Source organism: Andrographis paniculata, unplaced genomic scaffold (genome assembly GCF_009805555.1).
Source record: "Andrographis paniculata isolate CXL003 unplaced genomic scaffold, ASM980555v1 Contig59END, whole genome shotgun sequence".
In the NCBI taxonomy this organism is placed as follows: Eukaryota; Viridiplantae; Streptophyta; class Magnoliopsida; order Lamiales; family Acanthaceae; genus Andrographis; species Andrographis paniculata.
In genome coordinates, this window is record NW_026137594.1 from 6,434,980 (window position 1) to 6,461,786 (window position 26,807).

Below are 26,807 nucleotides of genomic sequence, written 5' to 3' on the forward strand. Positions count from 1 at the left end.
CCATATATTATAACATTGTATATGTCTAGGCTCAAGAAAACCATGATCATTAGTAATATGAGGCCCGAACGGTCACAAAACCTGCGATCCCTTGCCGAGGCATAATAAAAGTTCCAAAAAAAACTTAAAGACAATGGCACAAACCTGGCGCAGGGGGGCAGAGCAGAAATCCCTCCGCAACAAATTTTTTCTCACCGGTGCGGGATAATAGAAGTACATGCGTGCCGACCTACAACAAAACATTACAGATGAGTTGAAAACGTAGTAGACTATCAAGAGTAGCCTAAATTAAGCACTGCACTGATTACTAAGAAACTTCAAGGTTTGACGGAATCATACCGTCAGACCTGGCTCGGACACAGGCATGGGAAGCTCAAAGACTGAATCAATACGAGATGTGCTCTATCATTTATGCACATATCATGGTAAATTCCCATATTAGCCCTCCCAATCTCATGGGATACTCATACGAAATGTATAGATATTATGAATATTTACTGCCTAGCCAGTAACTGCTCCGAAGTTTCTGTGCATGAATGCATACACATCAGACTTGATAGTTTTGAACTCAACCATCATTGCCTTCAACTCTGCAAGTCTATTCTTTATTTGTTCCCACCCTTGCTCGAATGCTACACTATCTGTTAAACTAGTTGCTTCGCTACGGGGATGAGCTGAACTTGCCGCACTAACCTTTGATTGCTTCTTAATCTTTCCCCCAAGGGCCCGTCGGTACAGAGTCTCCCGAACAGAGGGAGTCCGCCCTTCAGGAGGAATCTTGTTTAGCTCATTCTGTAAATATGTCTACAAGTAAAAATTTAAGTGAGGCCGAACTTGCTTTTATTGTCAGAGAGGTACATAATGTATGAATTGTCACTTAATTGGTACAATAAATTTATTATACCAAAATCTCCTCGGTTTCCTGGTCGTCCTTCCCCTTGCCTTGTGTCCGACTGGATATCCAAATCTCCAAATTGTCGGGGTCCTTCCCCTTCGCTTTGATCTGCAGCAACATAAGGCCTTATGTCATTGAAAAACACAAGCAACTATGTTTTGAAGAATGTAGGGATGGAGCATAGCATGACTAATTACTTAAACATAATGAAAGGTACCTCCTCGGCGAGAGTTGTGAAGGACTTTCGCCCAGTACGATGCGGAAAGCTTCTTTTCTGTACATTTGACGCATTTTTCTTGGATTGAAGCTACGTAGGAATCAAATTATTTAGTTCTCACCATAGGCCTGTGCAGATATAATGTATATTAATTTGGTTGGTCCCTATTGCATACCTTCATATTTTCATCGCGCCAGTACTCAACCAACTTTGGCCACTGATCGGGCACGATCCTGCTTGAGGGAACCTTCTTCAATGCTTCCTCATCATCCTCGATCGGATTAAAGTAGGTTGATTTGATGTTGTATTTCCAATGCCTCCAAACTTCCCTTAGGTCAGCCATGACCACTTTCTCTGCTGAGTCTGGTAATCCGCTGTTACTCTGCAAAGACATTTGACATGGTTATCGCCCGATACAAACAAGATAGTAGGACCACGTATACAACTATAATGAAATTAAAGAAATTTCATTTTCTATGAACATTGCATCACCTAAACCTCCATCCATGCACCCTGTCTCTTCGTCTCCGGTATTTCAGCAAACGTGGGGTAATTTAGAGGAAGTCGAGCTCCATTGCGTGCAATGACCCCAATAGTTTTCTTGTACTCATTTAGATCGGGTCCAACAATGCTTTTACCATCAGGCGATGTGAATACAAGCATCCTGTGATCCTTTCCCCATCCACGCAGCATTCTTGCCGCCCCTCTCCCCTGTTTTTTCTTGGACGAACCAGCTGGTACAAATAAGAGATCACATGTTATTGTAGATGCGCGTTTGTAGAAAATTTGAAATCAAAATAAATGCAAGACATAATCTTATAAGGATAATTTTCAAACCGCCATCCGATGTTATCTCGTCCAATCGTGCCATATCGCCACCTCCGTTCCTGTCATCAGAGCCGGGTCGGAACCTGGTTCTTCACCCAATAATGGCATATCACTCTCTGCAGTCTCCATGTCCTGTGTCGGTGGAAGTGTCTCGGCATCTGCTTCTGTAGGGGGGATTGTATCATCCTCGTCCTGTGTCGGTGCCGTCTGTTCAAGGACTGATGGGATATCCCTCTCATTATGTTCCTGTTGGGGTTAATAGCGTCAGCCTATAGCAGTGTTGTACTAATAGTTCAAATAGGGACCAACTTCCGTAAAGAAGCCACATTACCTCCAAAATCCCCTCCGAATCCTGAAGCACTACCCGTCGAGTGGAAGATGTTTTTTTGCTTTGAGTACGAGCATCACGCTCTTTCTCCCACTCTGATGTGATGGAGCGAAGTCGCTGGAGCAATGGTGAGACCCAAGATCCCTTCCGTTTCGTTGCTTTCTTCGTGGTTTTTCGGATAGGTGATGGATATCTACTAGGCGGATTAGTTGCCTCTACGGGGCTGTTGCGTGTAGATGCCCGGGTAAACCGTCTTACGGGAGAGGCAGCCGGATCTGTGACCCTCCTACAGCACTACGTTGAGATTTTCCCATAACCTGCAAGGCACATGCGATTGTATCAACGTAACATGCAACCAAAAACCTAATGTTTAAGTCCTATCACGGACGTACACCCCAAATTTAAAAGAATAAAGTTATCTCATCGGTTTGCATAAAATGCATTTACGTCTCTAGAAGTCCATGTTCTCTACATATAAACATAAAATAACCTTCACCAATATAATATGAAACACGGATGCTATATATGACACTAGCATTATACTTTATCGTAGCATTAAGCCACATGGTTTAAGATACGCAGTCTTCCCCACTTCAAAACCTTATATGGATGCCCCCTAAATAGTAATAAATGGATTTCGACTCCCCATCACAATTTCTGATCGGCCATTTGTAGACACAAGGCAAATTTCTCACTATTCTAACTTTATTACAGTGAAACTAAGAAGAAAATACAACGATGTCGATGCTAGAGATGAAGGATATGTGATGCTAGTACGTCAAATTTAATATAATTAAGAAAATAATTACTTAATTACGAACAAATAAGAGATTACATGCAGTTCTTGCCTTATGTCCACACAAATATTAGAAGTGGCAAGCATATGTTTTACCATTGTAATTGTGAAAGACAAAGCTGATGCAAAGTCATTAAGCATGCAATTTGAGTTAATTGTCAATGCATAGATGTGTTTTGAAATGATGAAATTGAATATGTTATTCGGCTGGTGCAGATTGATGATCATTTGTAGGATAGAATTCATGGTGATGATGATTTTCAATCTTGCCGACAAGGGTCATGAGTCCTTTCTATGTTGATTACGCCCCATGTAGAAACCCTTTAAAACAAATATGAAATAATTCTGAAATCTGATAGAAAAAAATGTTTCAGATTAATGGGAATGCACTTAACACTTCATTGCACCACCCACCCAATAAACAAACATCACATAAAAGTTTCTGCACAGTGGCATAGCGTCAAAAAGAAAGCAGACCTTTCGGTAATCACAAGGCTGGGTATCCTGGATGAGCACAGCACGCCTGCGTTGACACACGGTCACTTCCTATAAAAAAATAGAAGTTAGAGATGCACTAATTTTCAATGAAAACGGCGCAAAATACTACATTAATTAAACATGCACTAATTCACATTCTGCATTCTCTTTTCGGACTGAATTAGAACCATATATACCAGTTTCAGGACTCCATAGAAGATTTCATGGAACCAGTAACTAGCAGTGATGCAAGATATGACAATTTAACAAATCAAATCGGTGCTATCAAATTTCTTATAAGTCAATCGTTCACATAGTAAGCAAAGATAGCAAGTATGCAAATAGCACCTACTTATGAATATTCTACACGTTTCAACAAAACTCTACTGTTGTTTATGCAACTCCAGATTGAATAAAATAAGGGAGATGGGATCTCATTGTCTGAGGCATCGGGAGGATTTAAAGAACCCACAGACAGTGCCATTAATAAGTATAGAGAACCAACAATTATCCACACAAGCACGGATGCGGTTGATGGATGACTCCCTAAACCCCAACTTGGAAAGCACATCGCGTAGGAAACTTCAATTAACTCTGTCATAAGCCTTTTCCATGTCAAGTTTCATGATGAGGCTATGTGCTTTTTGGCGGCTGTTGAGATCATGAACCGTTTCAGTCGCAAGTAAGATATTATCCGCAATACTCTGCCCTTTGAAAAATCCCCTCTGAGTCTTTGATATCATGGGAGGAATGATGGAGGCTAGCCTTGTACACAAGATTTTGGATTTGATCTTGTTAACCACGTTGCACAAGTCTATCGACCTGAAGTTGTTCCAGTAAACAGGGTCATCGACTTTAGGCAAAGGGATGAGGGTGGAGGCAATAAAACTTCTTGAGATGGGAGATCCAGCGAAGAATTCTTGGATCACAGCAATAAGATCTTCGTGGATAATGTCCCAACAATGTTGATAGAAGAGGCTAGTAAAGCCTACAGGTCCAGCAACACTATCCTTGTTAATTGCAAAAACTGCACTTTTCATTTCCTAAAGACCCGGAGTGCTGCAGATCATGTCATTATCATCAGAGGAAGCTTCATGCTGGTAAAGATCAGGTGGAGCGTGTCCCAAACAGACCTTTTCATTGGTTAAGAGGTTCTGAAAATATTTTACTGCGGAGGTTTTGTTTTCTTCCTGAGAAGTAATGTACCGGGAGCCTTCTTTAATGAGGTGGATAAGGGTTCGCTGTCTTCTTCTTTTAACTAATGCATGGAAGAACTTAGTATTCCTTTCTCCTTCAACAATCCATCAACATCTATCTTTTTGCTTCCAAAACTCTTCTTCAAATGCTAGAGCACGAGTAAGCATAGCATTGCATCTGCTAAGCTCAATGAGATTGGCCTATGATTGTTGCTGCTCAAAAGTTCTTTCACTGTTGAGAACGTCCTGTTCAGCTTTGATCAACAAGTGGAAATCAATGGCAAAGATATTTTTATTCCACCATTTTAGATGCTGCTTCAAGCTGATAAGTTTTTGTTGGAACGTGATAAGGCCGTGAGTTCCTGATCAACTTCTATTCTTTTTTGTTGCCTTCAGATCAACTTCTATTCTTTTTCCTTTCTTTTTTGTATTTAAGAGGTGCCGAAGACCCGCTGTTTAAACCCATTGGAGCAGTTTGAGTCTTCACTAGTATCAACATTGTTCTGAACCCAAGTAGGGTTCACCTTATCCATTCCAGTAAGGTCCTCCTCAGTGAAGCCTTCCTTATGTTGGGATTTATCTTTTGGAATCTGATCTTCTTTTTATCATTTCAAGATGCTTCTTAGATCCTTTTGTTTATGTCCAAAATTCTCCTTATTACTTGGATTCGAGACAAAATTAGTCGATGAAGCAAGATATCCTTCCAAATCATGTCCCAAATGCTTACAAGAGACAATATTTCGGCACTTTCTCATTTTCCACTTGCTGTTCCAATTCAACACTATTAATGAGCAAATAGATTTTGTCGATCAGAGGGCGAGACACATCAATTTCAATACAACCTCGGGCAGCTGAAATTCTAGCCTTGGGAGCCGTTGGTGTATCCACTTTTAGAGGGGTACCAATCAGTGAGGCAATGGAAAAAAGAGCATCCCTCTGGCATAATTGGGCAAGAAGCATAGGGAACTGAACCCAAAATGGTACTACTGGAGATTCGATTCCCGGTTTAAAAGAAGGATTCCATTTCAAAACTCTCATAGGGAAGCCTCTGCTGAACCAAATTCCTCGAGTCCAAATCCAGGTGTAATCCTCCTCATTGGCAAGGCGAATCAAAATATGTTTAAAATTGATTTGTAATAACTTGAATTCCCCATTCAACTTGAGATCATTGAACGTATCCCAACAATGCTTTCCATGAGGAATACCCTTGAGTGAATTTTCCAACCAATGAGAACTTGAAATCAATTGCCAGAAGAGCAGTCTCCTCATTTGAAAATTCCAGCGCAGGGCCATTGTTGTATTCAGTAGTAGAACCAATGGCTTTTGGGTAGGGAATGGAAAGAAAAGAATTGGTTGAAAAGGGATGTTGTTTGTCCGGAGGGTTTGGAGGATGGTGGCAACGACTCCAGCAAAAGAGTGACGAGCAGGAGGCTCATCACCCACTTAAACAACAAGCCAGAAACACAAACACCTCAACCCATACTGATCCCAGGGTAGAGTCGAACAGGTGCAGGTTGAGATTCTTCCCTTTGAACCCAGCAGACCAAAACCAAAATTCCAAAACCAAAATAATCATGTGATAAAATTACACCATTAATAAATCAAACTTCACAGGGCACTTAAACAATCTGCCTACTCGTTCTCTAACACAAGAATATGTTATCCTACCAACTAATCAAGTTCTGTTTATCACACACAAGCCATACAATTCCCAATACCACCTGAGAAAGAAGAGGAATATTACGACACCCTATTTCGATTTCTCCTTACAGAGGACACAACGAAGAACCGTGGATCGATCCTCATACTACTAGAGATAACTTAAAAAAATTACCTGGATGCCGGTGCCGATTAACCTCCTCGATCCCACCTTCGCCTAGTACGTCGCGTAAACTCCTTCAAATCGCGTCAAAGAATGAGTTGTGCTCTAACTTTCTAAAATTCGGTAAGTGTGGAATGTATTTGGCACCGAGGAGGGGAAAGAGAAAGCCCGCGCCCTAAAATCGTTCTTAGTTTTCCTCAAATTTATACGCCATTTTTTACGAAGTACAATCGTAACTAATGTTATTTTGAACAAATTCTACCAACTCCGTTTTTGTTACGGCTTATTTTGTGTAATTAAAGAACCTGAAACGTTGACAAAAAAAATATTTTTTGGTCACGGAACTTGTCGTAACAATAACCATTATTTGTTACAATGTTATTGTAACGAACCGTCGAGCCATGGTGAAAGATCATTTTTTTGGTAGTGTATGTCCAGGAGTTTGAAGAAATGAGAGCCTTATTAAGAGAGGATAATAAAGCTTTGAGGGAAAAGTATTTTGTAGAAAGCTTCATTGGCGGATTAAGGGAGAAGATTGGAAAGTTCGTGACAATGCAGAAGCCCAACACTTTGAGGAATGCTATTCAATTGGCCATCCAAAGTGAAGATATTGTGAATCTTCTCACTAAAGGACATAGAGGATTGAAAAGGGGTAGCAGCCATCAACCAACAGTGCCGGTAACTAAAATTGGTTCAGATGTTGCTAAACCAAAATTACCTCCTATTAGAAGGTTGTCCCCCGAGGAAATGAAGGCTAGAAGAGAAAAAAAAATTTGTGTTTCAATTGTGATGAGGTGTTCCATATAGGACACAAGTGCAAAAGAGTATATTTGATCATAGGAGAAGATGATGGGGAAAGTGAGACCGACATTGGAACTTTGGAATTGGGAGAATGCCAAGGGGTAGAGGAACCCCAAATCTCTTTGAATGTTGTGGCTGGTCAGGTCCCTTCCAACACCATTAAGTTGTTAGGAAAGTCAAACAACTATGAACTGGTTATTTTGCTAGACTCAGGCAGCACTCACACTTTTTTGGACCCAAAAACAGCCTCAAAGTTGAGGTGCACAATGGAGTTTACTAATCCTTGGTTGATAACCATTGCCGATGGGAACAAGGTGGAATGCAGATCTAAGTGCCATATGTTTGCCTGGGAAATGGGGGGCCACAGGTTCAGTGCTCCTGTGAGATTGTTGAAATTGGGGGGCTGTGACATGGTTATTGGAGTGGACTTGCTAAGTTAGTTTGGAAAGGTGACCATAGATTTTGCAGAGCATACAGTTCAGTTTTGTTTTAAAGGGAATATGGTTAAACTCCAAGGAATCCAGCCTGGGATTGCATTAAGCATGCTAACTATGAACCAATTTAGTAGGGAGCTGGAAATGGAAGACACTGTGGGTTTCTTATGCATTATTGTGATACTGAAATTGTGACATTGCTTCAAGAGTATCAACATCTATTTGAACTCCCTGTTGGTTTACCCCCTAAGAGAAGCATGGACCATAGAATTCCCACCAAGCCTAATATAGGACCTATTAAGCAGCATGCTTATAGGTATCCTATGCTTCAAATGAGGGAGATTGAAAAATTGGTGGATGAGATGTTGCAAACAGGGGTTATTAGACCCAGTAACAGCCCCTATTCCTCGCCTGTGCTGTTAGTTAAAAAGAAGGATGGCTCATGGAGGTTTTGCATTGATTATAGGAAACTCAATGCAACTACAATTAAAGATAGCTACCCGATTCCCTTAGTAGATGATTTATTGGATAAGCTAGGGGAAGCAACTATCTTTGCAAAGATAGACCTAAGGGCTGGATACCACCAAATTAGAATGCATGAAGAGGATATCCCAAAAACAGTATTTGTAACTGCCTCCGGCCTATATGAGTTTGTTGTGATGCCTTTTGGCCTCACAAATGCACCAACTACTTTTCAAGCAGTTATGAATCAGATTTTTAAGTCTCACTTGAGAGATTTCATCCTGGTTTTCTTTGATGATATACTTATCTACAGCTTGAACATGGCAGAACACTTGAAACACTTGAGGATAGTGTTTAATATTCTATCTCAGCATACTTTATTTGCAAAAATAATCGAAGTGCAGTTTTGGAAGAAGAGAGGTTGAGTATTTAGGGCATATAATTGGGAGTGGAAGAGTGCGGATGGATAAGTCTAAGGTTCAAGCAATGCTGGACTGGCCGACCCCATCTAATGTTAAGGCTTTAAGAGGATTCTTAGGCCTCACAGGATACTACAGAAAATTCATTCAACATTATGGAACAATTGCTAAGGCCTTAACTGATCTTACAAAAAAGGGGAGGTTTGTGTGGTCTCCAGAAGCTGAGCTACCTTCCAAATTCTTAAAAATTCAATGACTACAGCTCCGGTTTTGGCCTTACCTGATTTCACTAAACCTTTTGTTGTTGAGACTAATGCATCTTACAAGGGCTTGGGAGCTGTTCTCATGCAGGGCCAGTACCCTTTGGCTTTCCTAAGCAAGGCTTTAGGCCCTAAAAGTTTGGGGTTATCAATATATGAGAAGGAATTTTTAGCTATTATATTGGCTGTGGAGAAGTGGAGGTCTTATTTGCTTCACGCCCCATTCATTATTCGAACAGATCAGAGGAGCTTGAGATACTTGTTAGATCAAAAAATCTCAACACCATTGCAGCATAAATATTTGACCAACCTCCTGGGGTTTGATTACAGCATTGAACACAAAAAGGGAACTGAAAACAGAGTGGCTAATGCATTGTCTAGAGTTCACCCTTTAAATGAGGAATTGGTGGAAGGGAAAAATGTGCAGCTATTACTATCTTTAAGCCTATGTGGGTGGATGAAATTATCAACATCTATGGCACTGATTTGTTCCTCCAGAATATAATAGTTGAGCTGGTTACCTTACCTTATAATATGTCTACGTACAGCTATCATGAAGGACTATTGAGACATAAAGGCAAATTGGTGGTGGGTTGTTCTGGAGATCTAAGAGATCAGATCCTACGTCAGTTCCACAGCTCAAGTGTTGGTGGTCATTCGGGCATTAATGCCACATTTCAGAGGGTGTCCAGTATTTTTTGGTGGCCAGGGATAAGGCAGCATGTACAGACTTTTGTCGCTTCTTGCCAAGTGTGCCAAGTGAGCAAGCATGATAATGTGCATAATCCAGGGTTATTGCAACCCCTACCAGTTCCGGAGCAGGCTTGGACTCATATCTCTATGGATTTTATTGAGCACTTACCTAAATCAGCCAGCAAAGACACCATCTGGGTGATTGTTGACAGATTCACCAAATATGCTCATTTCATTGTCATTGCTCACCCATTTACAGCCTTTAGTCTTGCTCAATTGTTCCTACAGTCAATCTACAAATTACATGGCTTACCTCACAGTGTTATTTCTGACAGAGACGAGGTATTCACTAGTCAATTTTGGCAACAGTTGTTTAAGGTGTTGGGGATTGAGCAGGGATTAAGCACAGCCTACCATCCACAAACCGATGGACAAACTAAGAGAGTAAATCAGTGCTTGGAATCTTATCTCAGGTGTATGTGCAGTGCTAATCCTAAGCAATGGTTCAACTGGCTACCTATGGCAGAGTTATGGTACAATACTTCCTATCGCACCTCCCTAGGTACGACTCCATTTCATGCATTATATGGTTTCCATCCTACACCATGGTTTTCTGGCCCTATACCTTACACCAATGTGGAAGGGGTTCAATATTTGGTCTCCAATCGACAGCAAGCCCAACAGGCCCTATTGGCAGCTCAATCTCGTATGAAGTATTATGCAGATTCTCATCATCGTGAACGCGAATTTAAAGAAGGAGATTGGGTTTACCTCAAGCTTAAGCCTTATCGCCAACTTTCACTTCACTCCAAGGATGTCTGGAAGTTAAGCCCCAAGTATGCTGGTCCGTTCAAGATTTTAGCTCGTGTTGGTGTTGTTGCCTATCGCTTGGAGTTGCCCACGTCTTCTCGCATCCATCCAGTTTTCCATGTTTCTCTTCTGAAGAAACATGTTGGTCCACTGTCTACTGTCACTGCCTCCTTGCCTTCTTTTGATGATGATGGGAAGATTATGTTGCAACCAGTAAAAATTTGGGCCCGTCGCCTTGTCAAGCGAGGATCTTTGCCGGCAACCCAACTCTTGGTTCAATGGGCTCACCTTCCTGAGGAAGAGGCCATATGGGAGTTCTTTGAGGATTTCAACACACGCTTCCCTGGTGTTGCGACTTGAGGACAAGTCATGTTTAAAGGGGGAGGTATTGTCACGAAAAAATGTTTGAAGGGGGAGGTATTGTCACGAAGAAATAAAGAAGGAGAAGAATGACAAATATTAATAAAAGCGTTAACTTGTAAAAGCGTAAAAGCGCTTTTTCCTAATTTTGCAATTTAGGGTATATAAATACCTGTATTGAACCAAGGGAATAATGAAAAATCTAACCGAATTACCTGTCTTCTCCTTCCTAAATCCCTCTGATCCCTCGCGCGTTGTCTTCTTCTTCCCCAATCCCTCTGATCTCTCGGGCGCTCAAGCTAGAGACGTGACAATTATGTCTTCCATTTTCAACCTAAAAATGTAAGATTCATAACCCTAGAATATTTAATTTGGGGTTCTCATATATTGGCATTCTGTATGCGAGACGACCATGGGGCAGAGGTTTGTAGATTGATTAGGGTTACATTGAATTTACGTTTTCGTGCTCATCTTGGTTGGGATTCTGCCCCATCTTGATTTTGTTTGTTTGATTTGTTTGATTACTATTGTTCTGCCGTCTGTTTGCCACCTCCTCTCCCCCATTCCATTGCAAAGGAACTGCATTCTCGATGGCTCCAGAGGTCTACCCCCTAACTCTATTTTTTAGCTAAAACCACGGCTTACTCTTAATTGATTCTTCAATACAAATACACATAAGTAGATGTCTCATTGTTTTCTTTTTCTTCTTATATTTGTGCTAGCTCTTAAAATTATCTCTGTGTGGCATTTAGGTTGTTGGGAACCTTAGCTATGGGCTTGCAGCAGATATTTGGAGCCTTGGATGTACTGTCTTGGAGATGCTAACCAGACGTTTTCCATACTCCAATTTTGCCATGTTCTTGATCAGTTACCTGAATATAGCTAAAATTTGATAGTTAGGATCGTTGTTGCTTTCACCAGTTGAGTAAGAGTATCCTAAGAAATGGATAGCTACCACGTATCAAGAAAAGATCTCATGAATTGTCGTATTTCACTCAAAGCCAGATACAAACTTGATAATTCTTGTCTTATCTTACAAATAAGATTGCATCGATTTGTTCAGAGAAAATTCCAGTGTGACACTTGTTTTCATTTATTGATATTAGTTGTGGGATTAAGGTTTATGACATACATGTCTAACACCAGTGCTGGTTGATTGTCTCTTCATTATCACATCAAGACATGCCTAATTAATGAAGTCCTATACCATAAATACTCTTTGATTCTCTACTTAGATATGATTGTTCTGAAGCTTAGCATGTTTTATTTATATCTTATGCATCAGATGGATGCATTATTCAAGATAGGAAATGGCGAAAGACCATCTGTTCCTGATTCTCTTTCCTACGATGCACGGGATTTTATGTTAAATGCCTACAAGTCGATCCAAGTTTACGAACAACCGCCGCACAACGCTTCTTTTCAGGCTTTACATTTCCGCAAAGTTTTACAGGACAACAGATTTAAACAACATACAAATTTTTCATTGACATCAAGGATGATTGCTTCTCTTCAAGCTTCCGTCGACTCTCCATGTGTTGAGATTTCTGGAGAACTTTCCCAAGACTGCTGAGGGAAGCTTTCTTTGTACTTGTTCAGGAGAACAAGAAAGCTTTTCAAGAATGAGGGAATAACGAGGATGTCCAATCTTCAAGGATTTAAATGCCCGTGGGACCCAACATTCGAAGCCGAGCTCGTCAGCTTCAAGAATCCATCACTGCGTTGACTAGACGATTTTTCATGGAGAATCAATTTAAGGATGATGCTTGGAGACCACTTAGCTCTTATATGACGTTTCTTCAATGGGACCCGCAAGAATCTCAATTAAAAGATCAAAAGAATCGCTAATTATGGAAGGTTATCAAGGGAATCATCACACTTCTAGAAGTTACCTTAATATATATTTTATTTATTATAAGTTTCCATATAATATAATTTCATAATAAAACTTTCATAATTATTTATTTCCATATAGTTAGACTTACTTTTTGGTTTGTTTCCTTTATTATTTGTTGTCTTTTATTTTTCTCAAGGACCTCTAAATAAGGTCCTTGCTTATCATTGTAATGCAAACTTTTTACATCTTGAATCAAATTTCACTTTTATAATTTTCTAGTGTTATGGAGTAATTTTCTCGCATTTAGAATCTCAAATCGGTCTTTGGAGTGATTTCATCGGTTCGTGGCTTCCAATCCTTTGTAGTGAGATTTAGTCTATTGTTTGTGTTTTAGTCTATCGATTGATTTCAGGTCCGAGACTTATTCTCGTAATTGGTTATCATCCATACTAATTCACATTCTGTGCACTATTTTTCTTCTTTCTTCTCATTTTTTTATACATATTCTGAATCCATTTGTTATATTGAGCTTTGTGGGTAAGAAAATTACATTGGTTATAATTATACATGATCGGGCCGTGTCACTCTCAGTCGAACCCAACACTTGCAGAAGACACTTGAGCGTCTGCAAGATGAAAAAGAAAAGGCAGAGGCGACAAATGTGTGCATATTTCAAAGAAGGACAAGTCCGGAAAAGGAAAAAAAATTGAAGGCTGAACCAAAAATTAATGAGGCACGCCAAACTTAGGAAGACTATCTAGCTTTTATAGGAGTTACCCTACCTTTATGCAGAGACTTGTGAAGCTAACTTAACAATGTCTGCCAAGAGAAGGTATGTGCTATTATTATCCACCTGTCCAACAATCTCAAGCTCTCTTCTAATAAAAATACTGCGGCATAATTAATTGCTTGTATGTAATATATCTAACAGAAAGAAGCCTGTATCTTTTCAATTAACATTTACGCAGGAAATAGCCGTTTGTTTTCCTTTATAAAAGCATGCATGCTTCTCTATTAATCTTATATGACATAATTGATTAAAGTATTTTTTTCCTAATTATACGAGTAGATTGAACTTGGTACACAAGTGAAGCATATGCTGGGCCAAGTGAAGCTCCACAAGAACCGTTGAATTACCTATAGTATCCATGGTAATAACGATTCATTGGTCTCTTTCTATCTCGGCTACTTTGATAACAATTCATTGGTCTCCTTCATAGGAAATATATCCACATGTCTACAAAGTGCCATTTAGAACTTTGTCCATCACTTCACATTTTCAGTGACCAACATCGTCCAAATGCATAGAGAGCTTAACCTATCTGTTCCACCTCAACACTTAAATGATGGGCTGAGGTAATCAGTTTCATTGTAAATGAGCAGATGGACAAGGAACCTTGTAACAGCCACTCCATGGCTGAGGAAGCTTGCGAGATCTTTTTTGCGGAATGAAGTTAAGATCCAACGCTTGCCTGATGCTTTTTTTCATGATATCAGCAGCAACGCATTAGTTTTACGTGAAGCAGTGGAGAATATCAGGATGTCAGTTCTTCTGCCCGAATCCATTCAACAATCAATTGCAATTGTCCATACAGATATTGACCGAATAATAACTAATATGGTATGGATGTGCTCTTCTTGACTAAAGACAATAGTATTGAAGGACAGACGAAGAGATGAGGTGGAAATGGACATGATCTGCAACTGCAAGAGACGAGTTCCAATAGATGCAGCCGACAAGGTGGGAGGTGAAGAGCTAGCTAATTGGGGAGCTGTGCAAAGGGTTTGTTTAGGCTGCGGGAAAAAAGGGGTCTCGGCTTCATCAGGCCTGCTGCCTAATGCTCTTCAACTTCACCAGGAGGAGGAAGACGAAGAGAAAGAATATCCTATTCTATTATTTCTTCTGTTGATTTATTTAATTAACAATTGAATATACATACATGTGGTGATCCATGATGAAGAAAAAGAATAAACAGACTAATGTAACTAACTCAAATGGTGATGAAAGAAGAAGAAAAACAGGGGAAATGAAAGGCAATATCATAGATAAATAAAAAATAAGTAAATTCTAAAATGAATGAATGAATTAATTAATTATAAACTCAGTAATAATAATAATTATAAGTAGCCGCAACTAGCAAGTGCAAGCAGAGCAGAGCAAAGCATATATGTGATTGATTATGATGATATGGTACCTACTACCTACTACCTACTACCTACCCTACCGGAAAACAATCTTAGCATGTGAAGAAGCCCGAGATAAGGCCATAATCTGTGACCTAATTTTGTGTCGCAGCAGCAGGAGTGAGCGTGAGCGTCTTCGTCCTCCTCCTCTGCGACTGGTGCGCTTGGGGAGAGCGGCTACCCCTCCCCCTCCCGCTATCAACACTTCCTCCAACGCCTTCCCATGCTTGAGCAGAAACTTCACCAAGCTCACGTTGTTGCCACATACTCCACTAAACCCGTGGATCCTCACCACTTTTAAGCTCTCAAAAAACTCCCTCAACCATTCTAATTGTGACTCCCAGTACGAGTATCCTTCTTCTCCAGGCTCACCCCATAATTCCTTGTTCCATTGCTGCTGCTGCTGCTGCTGTTATTATTGGATTTATTTCCACCACCAACAACAACGTCAATATCATATCATACATTACAAAACTCAGACTCACACACAAAGAATACATACACACACTTACTCCTCGTCCTTCTACCCTCTGATTACTCAAAATCCTGATGCTGAGAGTGTGAACAGCAGGAGCATTCCTGAACAGAGCCGCCATTGCAGCAGTGTCGTGCTTGCTGAAGCTGCTGGTTGTCAAGTCCAATGACTTGAGATCCTTGAAAGGGCACAATGCGCTTCCTTCTAAGAATAGGCTGTGTTTCGACAGAATCTGTATGCAATGGGATTCCACCGTCAGAGACCGGCAACTTGAAACTCCAGTCAAGAATTTAAGTACACTTGTCATCTTCGCTGCACTTAGATTATCGGACACGAGGAAGAAGCCGATGAAGACCTCGCGCAGACGGGTCAAGTTGTGCAAACTGCATTCATCCGTCACAGAGTTATACGACCATAACAGGATTTCGAGGGCAGGGGCATTGATCTTCACCCAACAGCTACTACTGTAGGTGGTGAAGCAGCTGGATACCCTAAGTCTGTGTAGTTTCTGGACAGAAATTTCAAGATCCTCCAACTGAAAGCAGCTCTCCAAGCACAGATCCTCCAACGCAGGGCATTCAATTCGGAGATGTTTGAGGCCGAAACAGGCCTCCAAACCCAGCTTCTTGAGCAGAGGGAACGAGGAGGATGTGAACAAGTCTAGGAGGGATGGCCTGTCGTGGAAGACTGGGCGGCAGAGGCACAAAGAGGTTAGGGATTGGAAGCCGTCCTTGACGATTTGCAAATGGGGCAATCTGAAACCAGGATGCAAAGCCCGCAATCTGAGTACCCGAAGAGATCCACAGGTGATGATGCTCCGAGGAAAGTTGAAGTAGTCAGACGTGGATACCTCCAAATCAAGTTCTTGGAGGTTGTGCTTCACAGCTTGGCGGACCAAGCAGGATAATTTAGAAAAGGTCAAGAAGCCTCGGAACTTGAGGACCCTCATGTCCGAATGCTTTTGGAGAAGGTCCAAAATCTGATCGACATACGACAAATAGGAATTGGAAGATCGTGGACTGGTCTTCTTCCTGGCGAAGATGGAGAGTGATGATTCAGCGTTCTCAACGGTAGTGAAATCCAGGTGGGGAAAGGAGTTCCAGAGATGGTTCCATCTCTTAGACAAGACGCCCATGCGTGCAATGGACTTGATGGGCAAGAAGAAGAAGATACGATGGATAATGTCGTCGGGGAGATCGCTGATCCGATCTTCATCCCGTTGGGGATGGGGCGGTGGAGGAGAAATTGGAGAAACCTGTTGCTGTTGCTGCTGGGATTGGGCTTCATTGAGGAGGAGCAGTTTCTTTCGTTTGGCTGATCTTGTTTCCATACATTCACGTGCACATGATATGATATGACGATGTGATGGGATGTTGTAGATGATGGATGGATGGGTGATCAGATCAATGAAATGAAAGAAAGGAAGAAAGAAGGGTCCTTCCCTTCCCGACCTACCCGGCGAAGATCAGATCAGTCTTCCCTCTATCCTAACTCCCTCTACGAGATTAATGCATAGGTGGTTATGATAAAATATTTTTTATGGAGTTTCGGAATTATTCAAACAAATAACAATAATTGCCTCCTCCCTCCTGCTTCTTCACAAATATCTATTCACACCCTCCCTCAACTTTTAGATAAATACCAAATTTAATCTCTTTTCTTGGGGCTGGCCTGGGCACTGGGTAAACATACATAAAAAAATTAAAAATACAAATAGATACTTGCATACAATAATGCAATGCTTATGAAAGCATAACAAAAATAAGGAGGAGCTCTTGTTGGTCATTTTCATCTCAACTTACTGAACATGAGAAGTTGCAAGATACAAAATGTCGGTAGTTACTTGCTTGATAATAGACTAAAGTGTATAGCCTAATTTTTTTTCTAGCAACATACAAACAAGACAAATTTTGTGAGAGTATTATCTCAAATGACGTCACACCCTCTCCCCGCAAATCTAGCAGCAAAGCAAATCCTTTGACAAGATGAGATCAAATTGACAACATCTCCATTTAAAATCGCCATCCCTCTTGGACAAAGGCATTGGCATAGATAGGAGCATTTTCATCTCACTGTCTTCACTCTCACATCAATTCCTTCAGCAAAAACTTCCAATATCTAAAACATGAAGGATCAGTATGAATGGCCTTTAGTATCCATCTGTGGGAACTTTCACTGTAGCTGGAGGAATACGGTGCAAAGCCATCTTTTGAATTTCTAGAAAGTAGATGCATTTGAAATAGGAGCTCGGCAGGTTTCATCTCTGCGGGTAGGCAGGCAGCAAGAGACACGTCAGAAGTATAACAGCACCAATCAGTGCAAGATTGCAAGCATCAACAATTAAGATACAGACTTGGAACAACACATGGGTACAATTAATCTCATCTATCTATATATATATATATATATGGATGTGTGTGTGGGCGTGCACCCACACGTGTAAACATTCTAATATTTATTGTTCACACCAGGAAATAAACAATTATGGAGTGCGTAAATTAACTTTCCTGGTGCAATGCCAACTATTCCTGTAACATGAAGCCATAAGAAAGTGCTTAAAAATGATTTCAAATTATTCGTAATGAGTTGCATCATGGTATTGCTATTGAATCAACCAACTCCATGCAGCAATTCACCAAAATCCCATCAATACAAGTTTATAGGATTTATTTATTGATTTGTAGCAATGGCTTCATTCTACCCCCAGAGTTTCATTGTGAATTAGACTGTCAGCACTGCATTAACTCTGTTTTTTGTTTAGCTTACTTGTGCACATAGTTCTGCATACAGGTAACTCAAAAGAAAATATATCAAGAGTATTTGAACTTCTGAAAAGAAACTATTGACTTCCAAACCTCTCCAGCAGCCAAGTATATAATTATCGAAGATGATAGATGCACAGGAAAAGAAGCATATTTTCTATATCAACAGACTTATCTGCATTATATGCCTAGCACAGCAGCAATCAGTTAGGTTTGTACAGGAACATACCCATAGCCATCAACAAGGATAATGTTTGATTTCAGCAGCAATTGAAAACAGAGGCACTATGTATGGAATGTACCTGGAGGCCAAGAGGTCCATTCATTGCGAAGGTTCATCTCCCACTTTGCCTTGGAACCAAGGCTTGCTTCTGCTTGGGCAAGCAAGAAAGAGATGATGGGCAAGTTATTAGCGGAAGCATCTTTGGCTTTCTTGAGACTCCTTATAGCTCGTGATATATATTGTGATTCACACTTTTGTTTCGCGAGCTCCATGGATATAGCACCTGTTTGGTACAAAAATAGATGTTTTTATATGTATTTTTCCATGAATGTCATGTAATGAAATCCCACTCACCTAGAATATATACAGCAAATGCTTACTTTTTCCAAATGTAAAACACTATAGTTGTTCAAATCATACATAGCTTAATCCAGATCACCATAAGGTTCAACCATTTATCTCTCAGAATAACTACTCACAATGATCTCGAAAGCTTAAAGAGAACAACTCTAACACAGAATCTTTAAAAAAGATAAATAGAAACACAAATTCATAAGACGATACCATGACAAAGAAACAGGTGGCTCTCACTGTCAGCTATAGAGCATGCTTGCATAAGGAACTCTTCTGCAGCCACAAAATCACTAGCCCCAATAGCAATCAACCCGTGTACCATATTAAAGAGAGCCATCCATATATTCCATGAAAGACTCGTATCTTTAGAGCAATTTTCATAGCTTGAGGCTAGCATATTTGTATTATCTTGCAGACCATATCTAGATTCAATAAGTTTCAGACAAATCCAGCCTATATGAAGGTCAGTCTTGAGTTCCAAACATCTATTGTATTCTTTGCTCATGCTAATGATATCATTTTCGGCTGCATGTCCACGGCATAACAGTAAATGTGCAAAAAATATATACTCTTTTTTAACAGAAGAACCTAAAGTACTACTAGCAATTCTCAAGCATTCACTATGATACCCTTGCTGAAGATTAGTCTCTGCTGCACAGAGTAGAAGCTGGAACTTTCTATACTGGCTAGATTCATCTTTGCTTGAGCAAAAATCATTAGACAGAGCCACAGTTGTAAGCCGTTCTAGTACACGACAAATATGATGAGGGAATCCTTCTTCCCGTGCCTTCTGAAAAAAATTTAATGTAAGCAAATACCTTGCACTAAAGTTCCATGGTTCTTGATGCAAATACCTGTCAAAGTACAACCTCATCAAAATTGAGCAACTCCACAGCAAAGTAACTTAATCTAGAAAGGTATAAGAATATTAAGGAAAGTAATAATGAAAGAATTGACCAATGATTTGAGGGCAGTGAAATTGTACTTTTGCATCACTTGGACAACTCCAGATCCAGAAGACCCTTGATGTCTACAGATAGCGAAGGGGTATTTCATTTTACAGCTTCCTACCACATAGCAAGCAACATTTGCAGCACCAAAGATCTCACATGCATGTTTGAGGATATCATCCTTTTGATGGTCACTAAAATGCATCGGAGAGCATCTTGTAGTGAGATAGAGATCCCTCCTCTCTTTGCTTAATAGCAATAGATAACTCATAAGATTTCTGTGTACAATAAACTATGTTAGATGAACCTTGATCAAATAATAAGTCATGGGACTTGTGTAATGTAATTGTAATTGTAATTCTTCAGTTAAGAAAATAAACTCCGTACATCTTCATACTATGGAAAAGCCAAAGTAGAAGGATGGCATAACTTGAATCTAAGCCAAGTCCCAGTCACAATGCCAAAAATCAACAAGAATCTCTCATATGACACTCAACATAACAAGCCTCAATGTATAGATTTTCAACGCATTTACCTCAATGAAGTGTTGTTGGGGAACATATGAAGTGCTTTCCTCAGGTGATCTACCCCCTTCTGCATTCCAAGAGATTCTTGATTTCCATTTTTGAGCTGAAATCATCAAATATACGAGACTTAACATACCAAGGATGCAGTCAGCAAGAATTAATTCGGAAACATATAATTTGGGAACTTACAAGTTTACCAAGGGTGATTAAAGTATGCATTGTGATGATATCTTCATTATCCTTAATATATAATCGACTCATAGAAACAATAGGCTGAAGTCGATTATTCGCATCAAGAACATGAATAGCCGAAACAACAAAACTAAGCTTTGAACTATGAAACAGTTCCTTTGGCATCTTCAAGATACTTGTAATTGCTGATTCTTGCCCAGATATGTAGTACAATAATCTACAGACGAGACTGATGGTAGTTGCAGCAAGATTTTCTTCCATAGATAAAATCCCAGAAGCAAGAGATCTTGTCATGGACAAAGCCATATCATTCTGGCCAAGTCGCCACAAACAAAGAGCATATATTTGTAGACCCTCGGAATCAAGCTGTCCTAGAAACAGAGGAAGAACATCAGCAGAAGAAGATTTTATTAACTGCATACTTTTGGTATCATTTGCAACATTCCCCCTGTGTTTTTTCCCATGAACTCATTTATATCCACAGTTCCAAAACTTCGAAATTTTAGATTCACTTTCCATTTCTCTGCATTAATATCTATCTGCAAATAAAGCAATGGCCTGTCTAAGCAGAAATCTTCACCACAACTCACCTTTTTGTCTTAGATATTCACACTCTTCAACAGCATCACTCACCTTCCCTGCCTAATCCAGGACAGGAGTGTTATAGCAAACATTGGAAGAAAATATCTGAATAGAACAATTCAAATTATTAGACCTACCATGCAAAGTGATCTGGCCAAATTGATAGATATATCTAGTAAATGGGATTCTGAAGATTCGTCTGCAAAAGATACCAGAGCACATCGTGCCAGCCTGTATGATGTAATAGCACTTTCATAGTCAGATCGTGATTCACATACTAGCCCAGCCAAGTTGTGAGATTCAGGATATTGTGGAACACGTTGCAATGCTTGTTGAATGGCTCCAAACACCTGTGATAATAATAATTACATGATAAATTTGTTGTAGGAGAGATCTTTTTATATAGTGTGCATCGAAGAAAACCCGTGGCAAAGAGATTGGTGTTACTGAGTACCTCTGAAGATGACAAGTAAGTAGAGCTCAATGCAAGCTTTGCAAGACCAACTTGAAATTCTGCAAGCTATTAGAGAAAAATGGATATTAGCGCACTTTATAAGATATTATATAACTATATATTCAGTCAAAATAAAATATGTTGCCAACAAAACATCATCTAAGAAATACCAAAATGAGGCAATTTCCAACAATAGATAACTGCTATTAAAAACTACGTAGAAATATGATATTATCTATCTTCTGAATAAAACCAATTCAGATAAGCATGGGTAAGGTATATCATACAGGAAATATCTGGACAGCCCGTAAACAGCACTCATATGCTTCATTTGGATCAAGCTTTCTGAGAAAGAAAAGGAAAATCTAAATTACATCTCTAATGAGATAAGATCGTAATTATATACATAGTCCCCCATAACTATTCAGATTTACCTAAAGCCTGCATCAGCTGACATGCCAGCCCATGGCAATGGGAGTGAAGGATCGATACTTCTAGCACGATCAAAGGCTTGCATTGCTAATTGCTTTTCACCCTCACACCGATAAAGCTGTAGATATTCATTATTGAGATTGTCAAAAATGCATAGAAAGATTTTCAGAGACATGACCAAAAAAGATAACCGCCTTTTAGATGGAAATATATACATTAATTTAACAACAGTTAGATCATCCATCAAGACTAATTCTGGGTCAAGTTTTAGTAAGTATGTAAGTCAACTACCTTGTGTCAGGCCTACCTTATGCACATTACAGTAAGGAAGGAAGCTTCGAAGCTGTAAAAGCTTAATAAGCAACTGATAGTTCAGACTTACATATCAGGTACAAAGTTCCCTAGTCCTGACATTGGTTTTTGAAATTTGAATTGCATAGATAGAAGAGTAATTACCTTTCCAAGGAATGCCCATGCAACTGCTAAAGATACATCCAATTGCAATGCACGTATAAAAGCATGCTGCCTTAATGCAATAAGGTCTGATAAGCACCCCAATGCCACCCAAAATTCTTGATTGTGTCCCTCCAGCAGTAAAGCACCCAAGCTCATCTTTTCTGCCACTGACCTGATTTGATCGTGAAGTAAGGTAATAATGATCACATAGCACATGAATTTATTTGACCCAAGACAAAAAAATTACCAAACATTCAGCTCCTGTTTAGGAGATTCCTTAAAAGATGAAGAGAGAAATGATGCAATAGCGACATCAGTATATGTACTAGCTAGCCAAGGGGTCATGCGCAAAGCATGCTGGTAGGAGTGGCAAGCATTTCTAGCAGCAGAGAAGCAGGTTTCCTTCCATGAACTGATAGAAGATTTGAAAGCTATGTCATCAGCATGATTGAGCCAAGCTTCCTCCATCCATGGGAAACATCTGGCATACATAAGCTAATAGTAAACAAATCAGAAATCATTCTCAAAAGTTCATATTTGAACAAAAATAAGAAAGAACACGTCAATGGAACCAAGACAAAACTAGGATATGGGAATACATAACCTTGATAGTTAAAGGCTCTGAAAATTATATACCTGTATATCTCCATGTAGCTTCCACATACAAGAAAAGTTACTAGCTAAAGATGTACCACGCAAAGCCACATCAGAAGCTTCCTGCATTCAGCTTTTTTCAGGCAGGCACAATCATCTCAAATAATTGCTAATACTAGGTTTGCAGTATTAACCTCTAAGAGTGAAGCTCCCCATTTTAAGGCACCTGAATTGGCACACTCCTTTGCAAAACCAAGAAGTGCAGAAGCAAGTCCATAATGTGCAGAAACATTGGAAGGTGAAATATTCAAAGCTTGCTGAAATTGCTCAATTCCCTTTGCATTTAAAAAAGGAGAAAAGATAGTAGATAATGGGAGCATTAGTAAAATTTCTAGAAAACCTATTCTTCATGATGTTCCTCACATAAACCATATTGAATGTGCAATGATGCCAAACAAAGAAGTATCTTATATTTTTTATGAATGCGACTACTCATACCATGAAAAGCTTTACAAGCAGGTGGTATCCAAGACTTGCCATTACAATAAATGCTTGGTAATAGAAATAAACAAAATATACATTTTGTCCAACTACAGGACACTTTGGTAAAAACTTAAGGATGGAAAATAAATTTCAGACTATCATGACTATAAATCAAGATCTGCTACACTTGGCATTCATGATTCATGTATACATTAGGACATCAAGCAGCAACTCAAGCCAGTGTAAATCATATGCTCTGTTGAAAATTGTCCTTTAATTACTAGAAACAAAACCCCATCCAAAGTCATTGTTGTTGAGTCCCAATTCAGTAAGTAATATGTCAGTCTCACTACAGAAGATACACGTGTCCAGAATTTCTAAGAAGAAGAATCAATCAATCAATTGCTTTTCACTTGCGACTGGAGCATGCTTAATGTGGGTACTTAATTTTAACATGAATAAAATCATTAAAGACTTGTACTGAAGTAATGTAATAATAGTTTCCTTACCAAAATTGTACTCTAAATTAATTATATGAAGTACCATGGTTCAAGGGAAAACACATTAACATTGATCAACTAAGATGTAGGAAAAATAAAATAGTCAAAACATGTAAAGTGACAAAGTATAACTTGCTGAACCTTGACGTAGATATGGACCAAACTCTGAACTTACAAAAAGAGAGAAAGAACTTAATACACTTAATGTGCTTGAAATATGAACAAAGAAATACTGGCAGCAGAAAAAGGTCAAAATATACTTGCCTTTCTAAATGAACCAAGCATCAGCGAAATATTTCCACTCTCAACCAGCGCAAAAATCCTTAAACTGTCCAACTCAAGTGTTCTCGCATAAGACTATAGAAACACAAAGAGAGCACAGACCAAGTATCAGAATGCCATAAACTTACCAAGTTTCAGGCTGTGATAATCTCAGAAAAAATTCTAGCCATCAACCATGACACAGGAAGCAAGTAGAATCCATGCGAATTTGTAAAAATATAACAAAAATTTTAAATAACTTTAAATTAAGGTCCATCGAGATCAGTAGTAACATGCCATGTATTAGATTAGCGACATTAAAATTTTGAACAAGTAGAAATAAACAACCACTCCAGTTGGTAAAAGTGGCATATGAAGACTTCACTCAATAAAACTGTGATTGCAGAAAGGAGAGAGATTCCAAAAGATATCAAGCAAGAAAGTCACCTTAAGTGCAGCAGAGAACATGCCCATTCGTTGGTAGGCCAAACCTAAGGTCTACAAAAAAGCACATAAAGGGAGGAGGGTGAGAACTACAACAAAGATTTTCCAAAATTACAACATGATGACTCAGCAAGCAAAAAACAAGTGGTGGTTAGCCAACCTCCCACAAGTCGGCACACGAAGCAAATCCACGAATTGCATGCTGGATGCTCTGGATGGCTTCAGACCATTTCCTTTGATGAGCCTGAAAAAATAAATACGCACTTTAACATTCATGAAAAACTGAGATTAATTTTAAAATGGCCACAGAAATGAAAGCAAAACCTGAAGGTATCCCATTCGACGAAAAGCCCAAAATGCTCGGGGAGACTTCTCAGAAGCTTCATGGCAGATGGCAAGCTCCAAACTCTCTTTCCCAGCCTCATCCAACAAATTGCAGATTGCTTCCTGCAAATTCAGGGCATTTCAGTTACATGATAGGAATTTCAAAATTTATTTTCTCAGTCACCTGATAATTATTGCTGTAACTCTTCCGGTTTTACCATTATTTAATTATACAATAGATCATTTCTGAAGCAGCCCCATGCAATTATGATACTGCACTGCCACCAATAACCGTAGTGTATCATACCAAGAGTTTAACAAATCATAGAGCAAAGTAGCAACTCCTACTTCATATTCAAAAAGAAATGTGACCACTCCAAGATGCTTCAATGGCTTAAAATGTTGGCAGTTGGTAGCTGGTTCGAGAACAAATTTTGATAAATTTCAAGAGAAAAACTTGGAACAGAATAAACACATGTTTTAAGATATCCTAGTCAACAAGTACACACCCCAGCCTCCAAATCATCCGGATTCAGAGTCACAGCTCTCTGATAACACTTGAGAGATCGCTGAGGCTCAGGTGATATATGCGCATAATAATCGCCCAGATATCTGAATGCAGCAGCATTTAGAGGATTGAGCTTTGCTGCAAGCATCAAGTGTTCCACCGCGTTCTTCTTATCCCCTCGTATCCATAGCAACTCACCCTGAAAAAGCATTGCCATGGTTTAATTAACCTGTCTGGAAAAGTATCTTCCTCCAAACGGAGAGAGGAAGAAGCAACTGGTACCAGATTAAATTGGACGGCGGGGTCGTTAGGATTGGACTTGAGTGATTCCCGCAACTCGTCTATAGCAACAGAAACATGGTCTTCGGTAGCCTAGAATTAATTGATAGAGCATTAAAAAGGGTCAGTGGAAAACGGCTGCTTAAAGGAAGCAGAGAGGCAAGGAGGAAAGGAAGATCACCATGTCCGTCTGATTAAACGCTCCACAGGCACGGAGACAGAGAGAGCAAGATAGAGCATGCGCGTTGCAATGGCATAGAACAGTGTCAACTCTTAAACGAGTAGGAAGAAGAAAACAAGAAGAAGAGGTGCAAATGGTAATTACGAAATGGATGCGATGCCACTTTTCCTTTTGGCGTTCGGCTTTTGCCTCTTGCCCGGCCTCGGTCTCGGTCACGGTCTCGGTCTCGATCTCGGTGCATTAATTAACAATGTATTTTGGTATCACTTACTTTCGATTAATAATTGGGCCGGGCCCAAACAGTCAATGCCAAGACAACCCATATTTAAATAAAGGTATGGGTTTGTGAAGTGTGCTTGTTTTGTCAATTGTTTAAGGGTGTGTTTTGTTTGGGGGTTTGAATTTTGAGTTGGAATTTGAATAGTAAAAAAAATATAAAAAATAATTATTATGTACAATATATTAATTTTTTTTAAAAAGCTGTGAATTACTTTCGCAAAAAGAACATACCCCAAGTGAATATTTTTTGATAAAAATATAAAATCAAACGTCTTATTTTTATTTAATACTTTTTCTGTTTCAAATACTATACAATATTTTGGTATTTTTCAAACACCCTGCAACATTTCCAAAATAGAAAATAATTAAACATAATCTCTGTTCCACACTTTATCCTCTCACATCATCCAAATAAAAAAATAAAATGTATATTTCTCTCTCCATCACATCATCTAATTTCTAAATTATTCTACTTAATACCACCCGCCTAAAAACCTTTATCAAACGCATATATTGCACCTTGTTTGGGACTATCGGAGTATTATATTTGATGTAATATTACATTAAATACTTTGTATTAATATATATTCATATCACCTTAAATTATTATGTTAATTCAAAATTTTATTATTTAAAATTGAAATCTAAAACTAAAACTCCACGAACAAACACAATCATATGCAAGAAATATATATTAACTACATGAATTATGTGTGGAAGCTTTGTTA

General features: G+C 39.3%; 3 protein-coding genes across 4 annotated transcripts; 1 reads left to right on the forward strand and 2 right to left on the reverse strand.

The window, feature by feature from the left end:
• Positions 1 to 7,009: 7,009 nt before the first annotated feature.
• On the forward strand, positions 7,010 to 8,931 carry LOC127258493 (uncharacterized). Its single transcript, XM_051285343.1, has 4 exons — positions 7,010 to 7,290; positions 7,383 to 7,773; positions 7,929 to 8,540; positions 8,656 to 8,931. The coding sequence occupies exons 1-4, from the start codon at positions 7,010 to 7,012 to the stop codon at positions 8,929 to 8,931; spliced, it is 1,560 nt and encodes a 519-aa protein (XP_051141300.1).
• Positions 8,932 to 14,709: 5,778 nt separating this feature from the next.
• LOC127257903 (putative F-box/FBD/LRR-repeat protein At4g03220) lies at positions 14,710 to 16,863 on the reverse strand. 2 transcript variants are annotated; one of them, XM_051284438.1, is made up of 2 exons: positions 15,332 to 16,863; positions 14,710 to 15,225 (listed from the first exon to the last, which is right to left on the reverse strand). In XM_051284438.1, exons 1-2 carry the CDS (start codon positions 16,622 to 16,624, stop codon positions 14,857 to 14,859), a joined length of 1,662 nt encoding a protein of 553 aa, XP_051140395.1. In that variant the 5' UTR covers positions 16,625 to 16,863; the 3' UTR covers positions 14,710 to 14,856. The 2 variants fall into 2 exon arrangements, with proteins under 2 accessions (XP_051140395.1, XP_051140394.1); XM_051284437.1 differs by having other exon boundaries at positions 14,710 to 15,228; positions 15,332 to 16,860.
• Positions 16,864 to 17,012: 149 nt separating this feature from the next.
• Positions 17,013 to 25,977, reverse strand: LOC127257902 (tetratricopeptide repeat protein SKI3). The gene is made up of 22 exons (XM_051284436.1): positions 25,801 to 25,977; positions 25,623 to 25,712; positions 25,342 to 25,539; positions 24,833 to 24,955; positions 24,669 to 24,752; positions 24,512 to 24,562; positions 24,068 to 24,160; positions 23,015 to 23,155; positions 22,863 to 22,943; positions 22,474 to 22,721; positions 22,227 to 22,398; positions 21,773 to 21,888; positions 21,626 to 21,683; positions 21,339 to 21,404; positions 21,022 to 21,234; positions 20,893 to 20,944; positions 20,300 to 20,673; positions 20,119 to 20,213; positions 19,619 to 19,861; positions 18,844 to 19,487; positions 18,359 to 18,562; positions 17,013 to 17,557 (listed from the first exon to the last, which is right to left on the reverse strand). Exons 1-22 carry the CDS (start codon positions 25,801 to 25,803, stop codon positions 17,379 to 17,381), a joined length of 3,528 nt encoding a protein of 1,175 aa, XP_051140393.1. The 5' UTR covers positions 25,804 to 25,977; the 3' UTR covers positions 17,013 to 17,378.
• Positions 25,978 to 26,807: the final 830 nt, after the last annotated feature.

What these genes read in the sequence shown, in the direction of transcription:
- LOC127258493 (XM_051285343.1), top strand. Translation starts at nt 7,010, where the DNA reads ATGAGAGCCTTATTAAGAGAGGATAATAAAGCTTTGAGGGAAAAGTAT. An exon ending in AAATTACCTCCTATTAGAAG is followed by an intron (nt 7,291 to 7,382) that starts GTTGTCCCCCGA and finishes CAAGTGCAAAAG; the next exon opens with AGTATATTTGATCATAGGAG. An exon ending in ACTTGAGAGATTTCATCCTG is followed by an intron (nt 8,541 to 8,655) that starts GTTTTCTTTGAT and finishes AAATAATCGAAG; the next exon opens with TGCAGTTTTGGAAGAAGAGA.
- LOC127257903 (XM_051284437.1), bottom strand. Translation starts at nt 16,624, where the DNA reads ATGGAAACAAGATCAGCCAAACGAAAGAAACTGCTCCTCCTCAATGAA. An exon ending in AGAGGGTAGAAGGACGAGGA is followed by an intron (nt 15,229 to 15,331) that starts GTAAGTGTGTGT and finishes CAATAATAACAG; the next exon opens with CAGCAGCAGCAGCAGCAATG.
- LOC127257902 (XM_051284436.1), bottom strand. An exon ending in GTCGAATGGGATACCTTCAG is followed by an intron (nt 24,753 to 24,832) that starts GTTTTGCTTTCA and finishes TTATTTTTTCAG; the next exon opens with GCTCATCAAAGGAAATGGTC. An exon ending in GGGGAGCTTCACTCTTAGAG is followed by an intron (nt 22,944 to 23,014) that starts GTTAATACTGCA and finishes AGCTGAATGCAG; the next exon opens with GAAGCTTCTGATGTGGCTTT.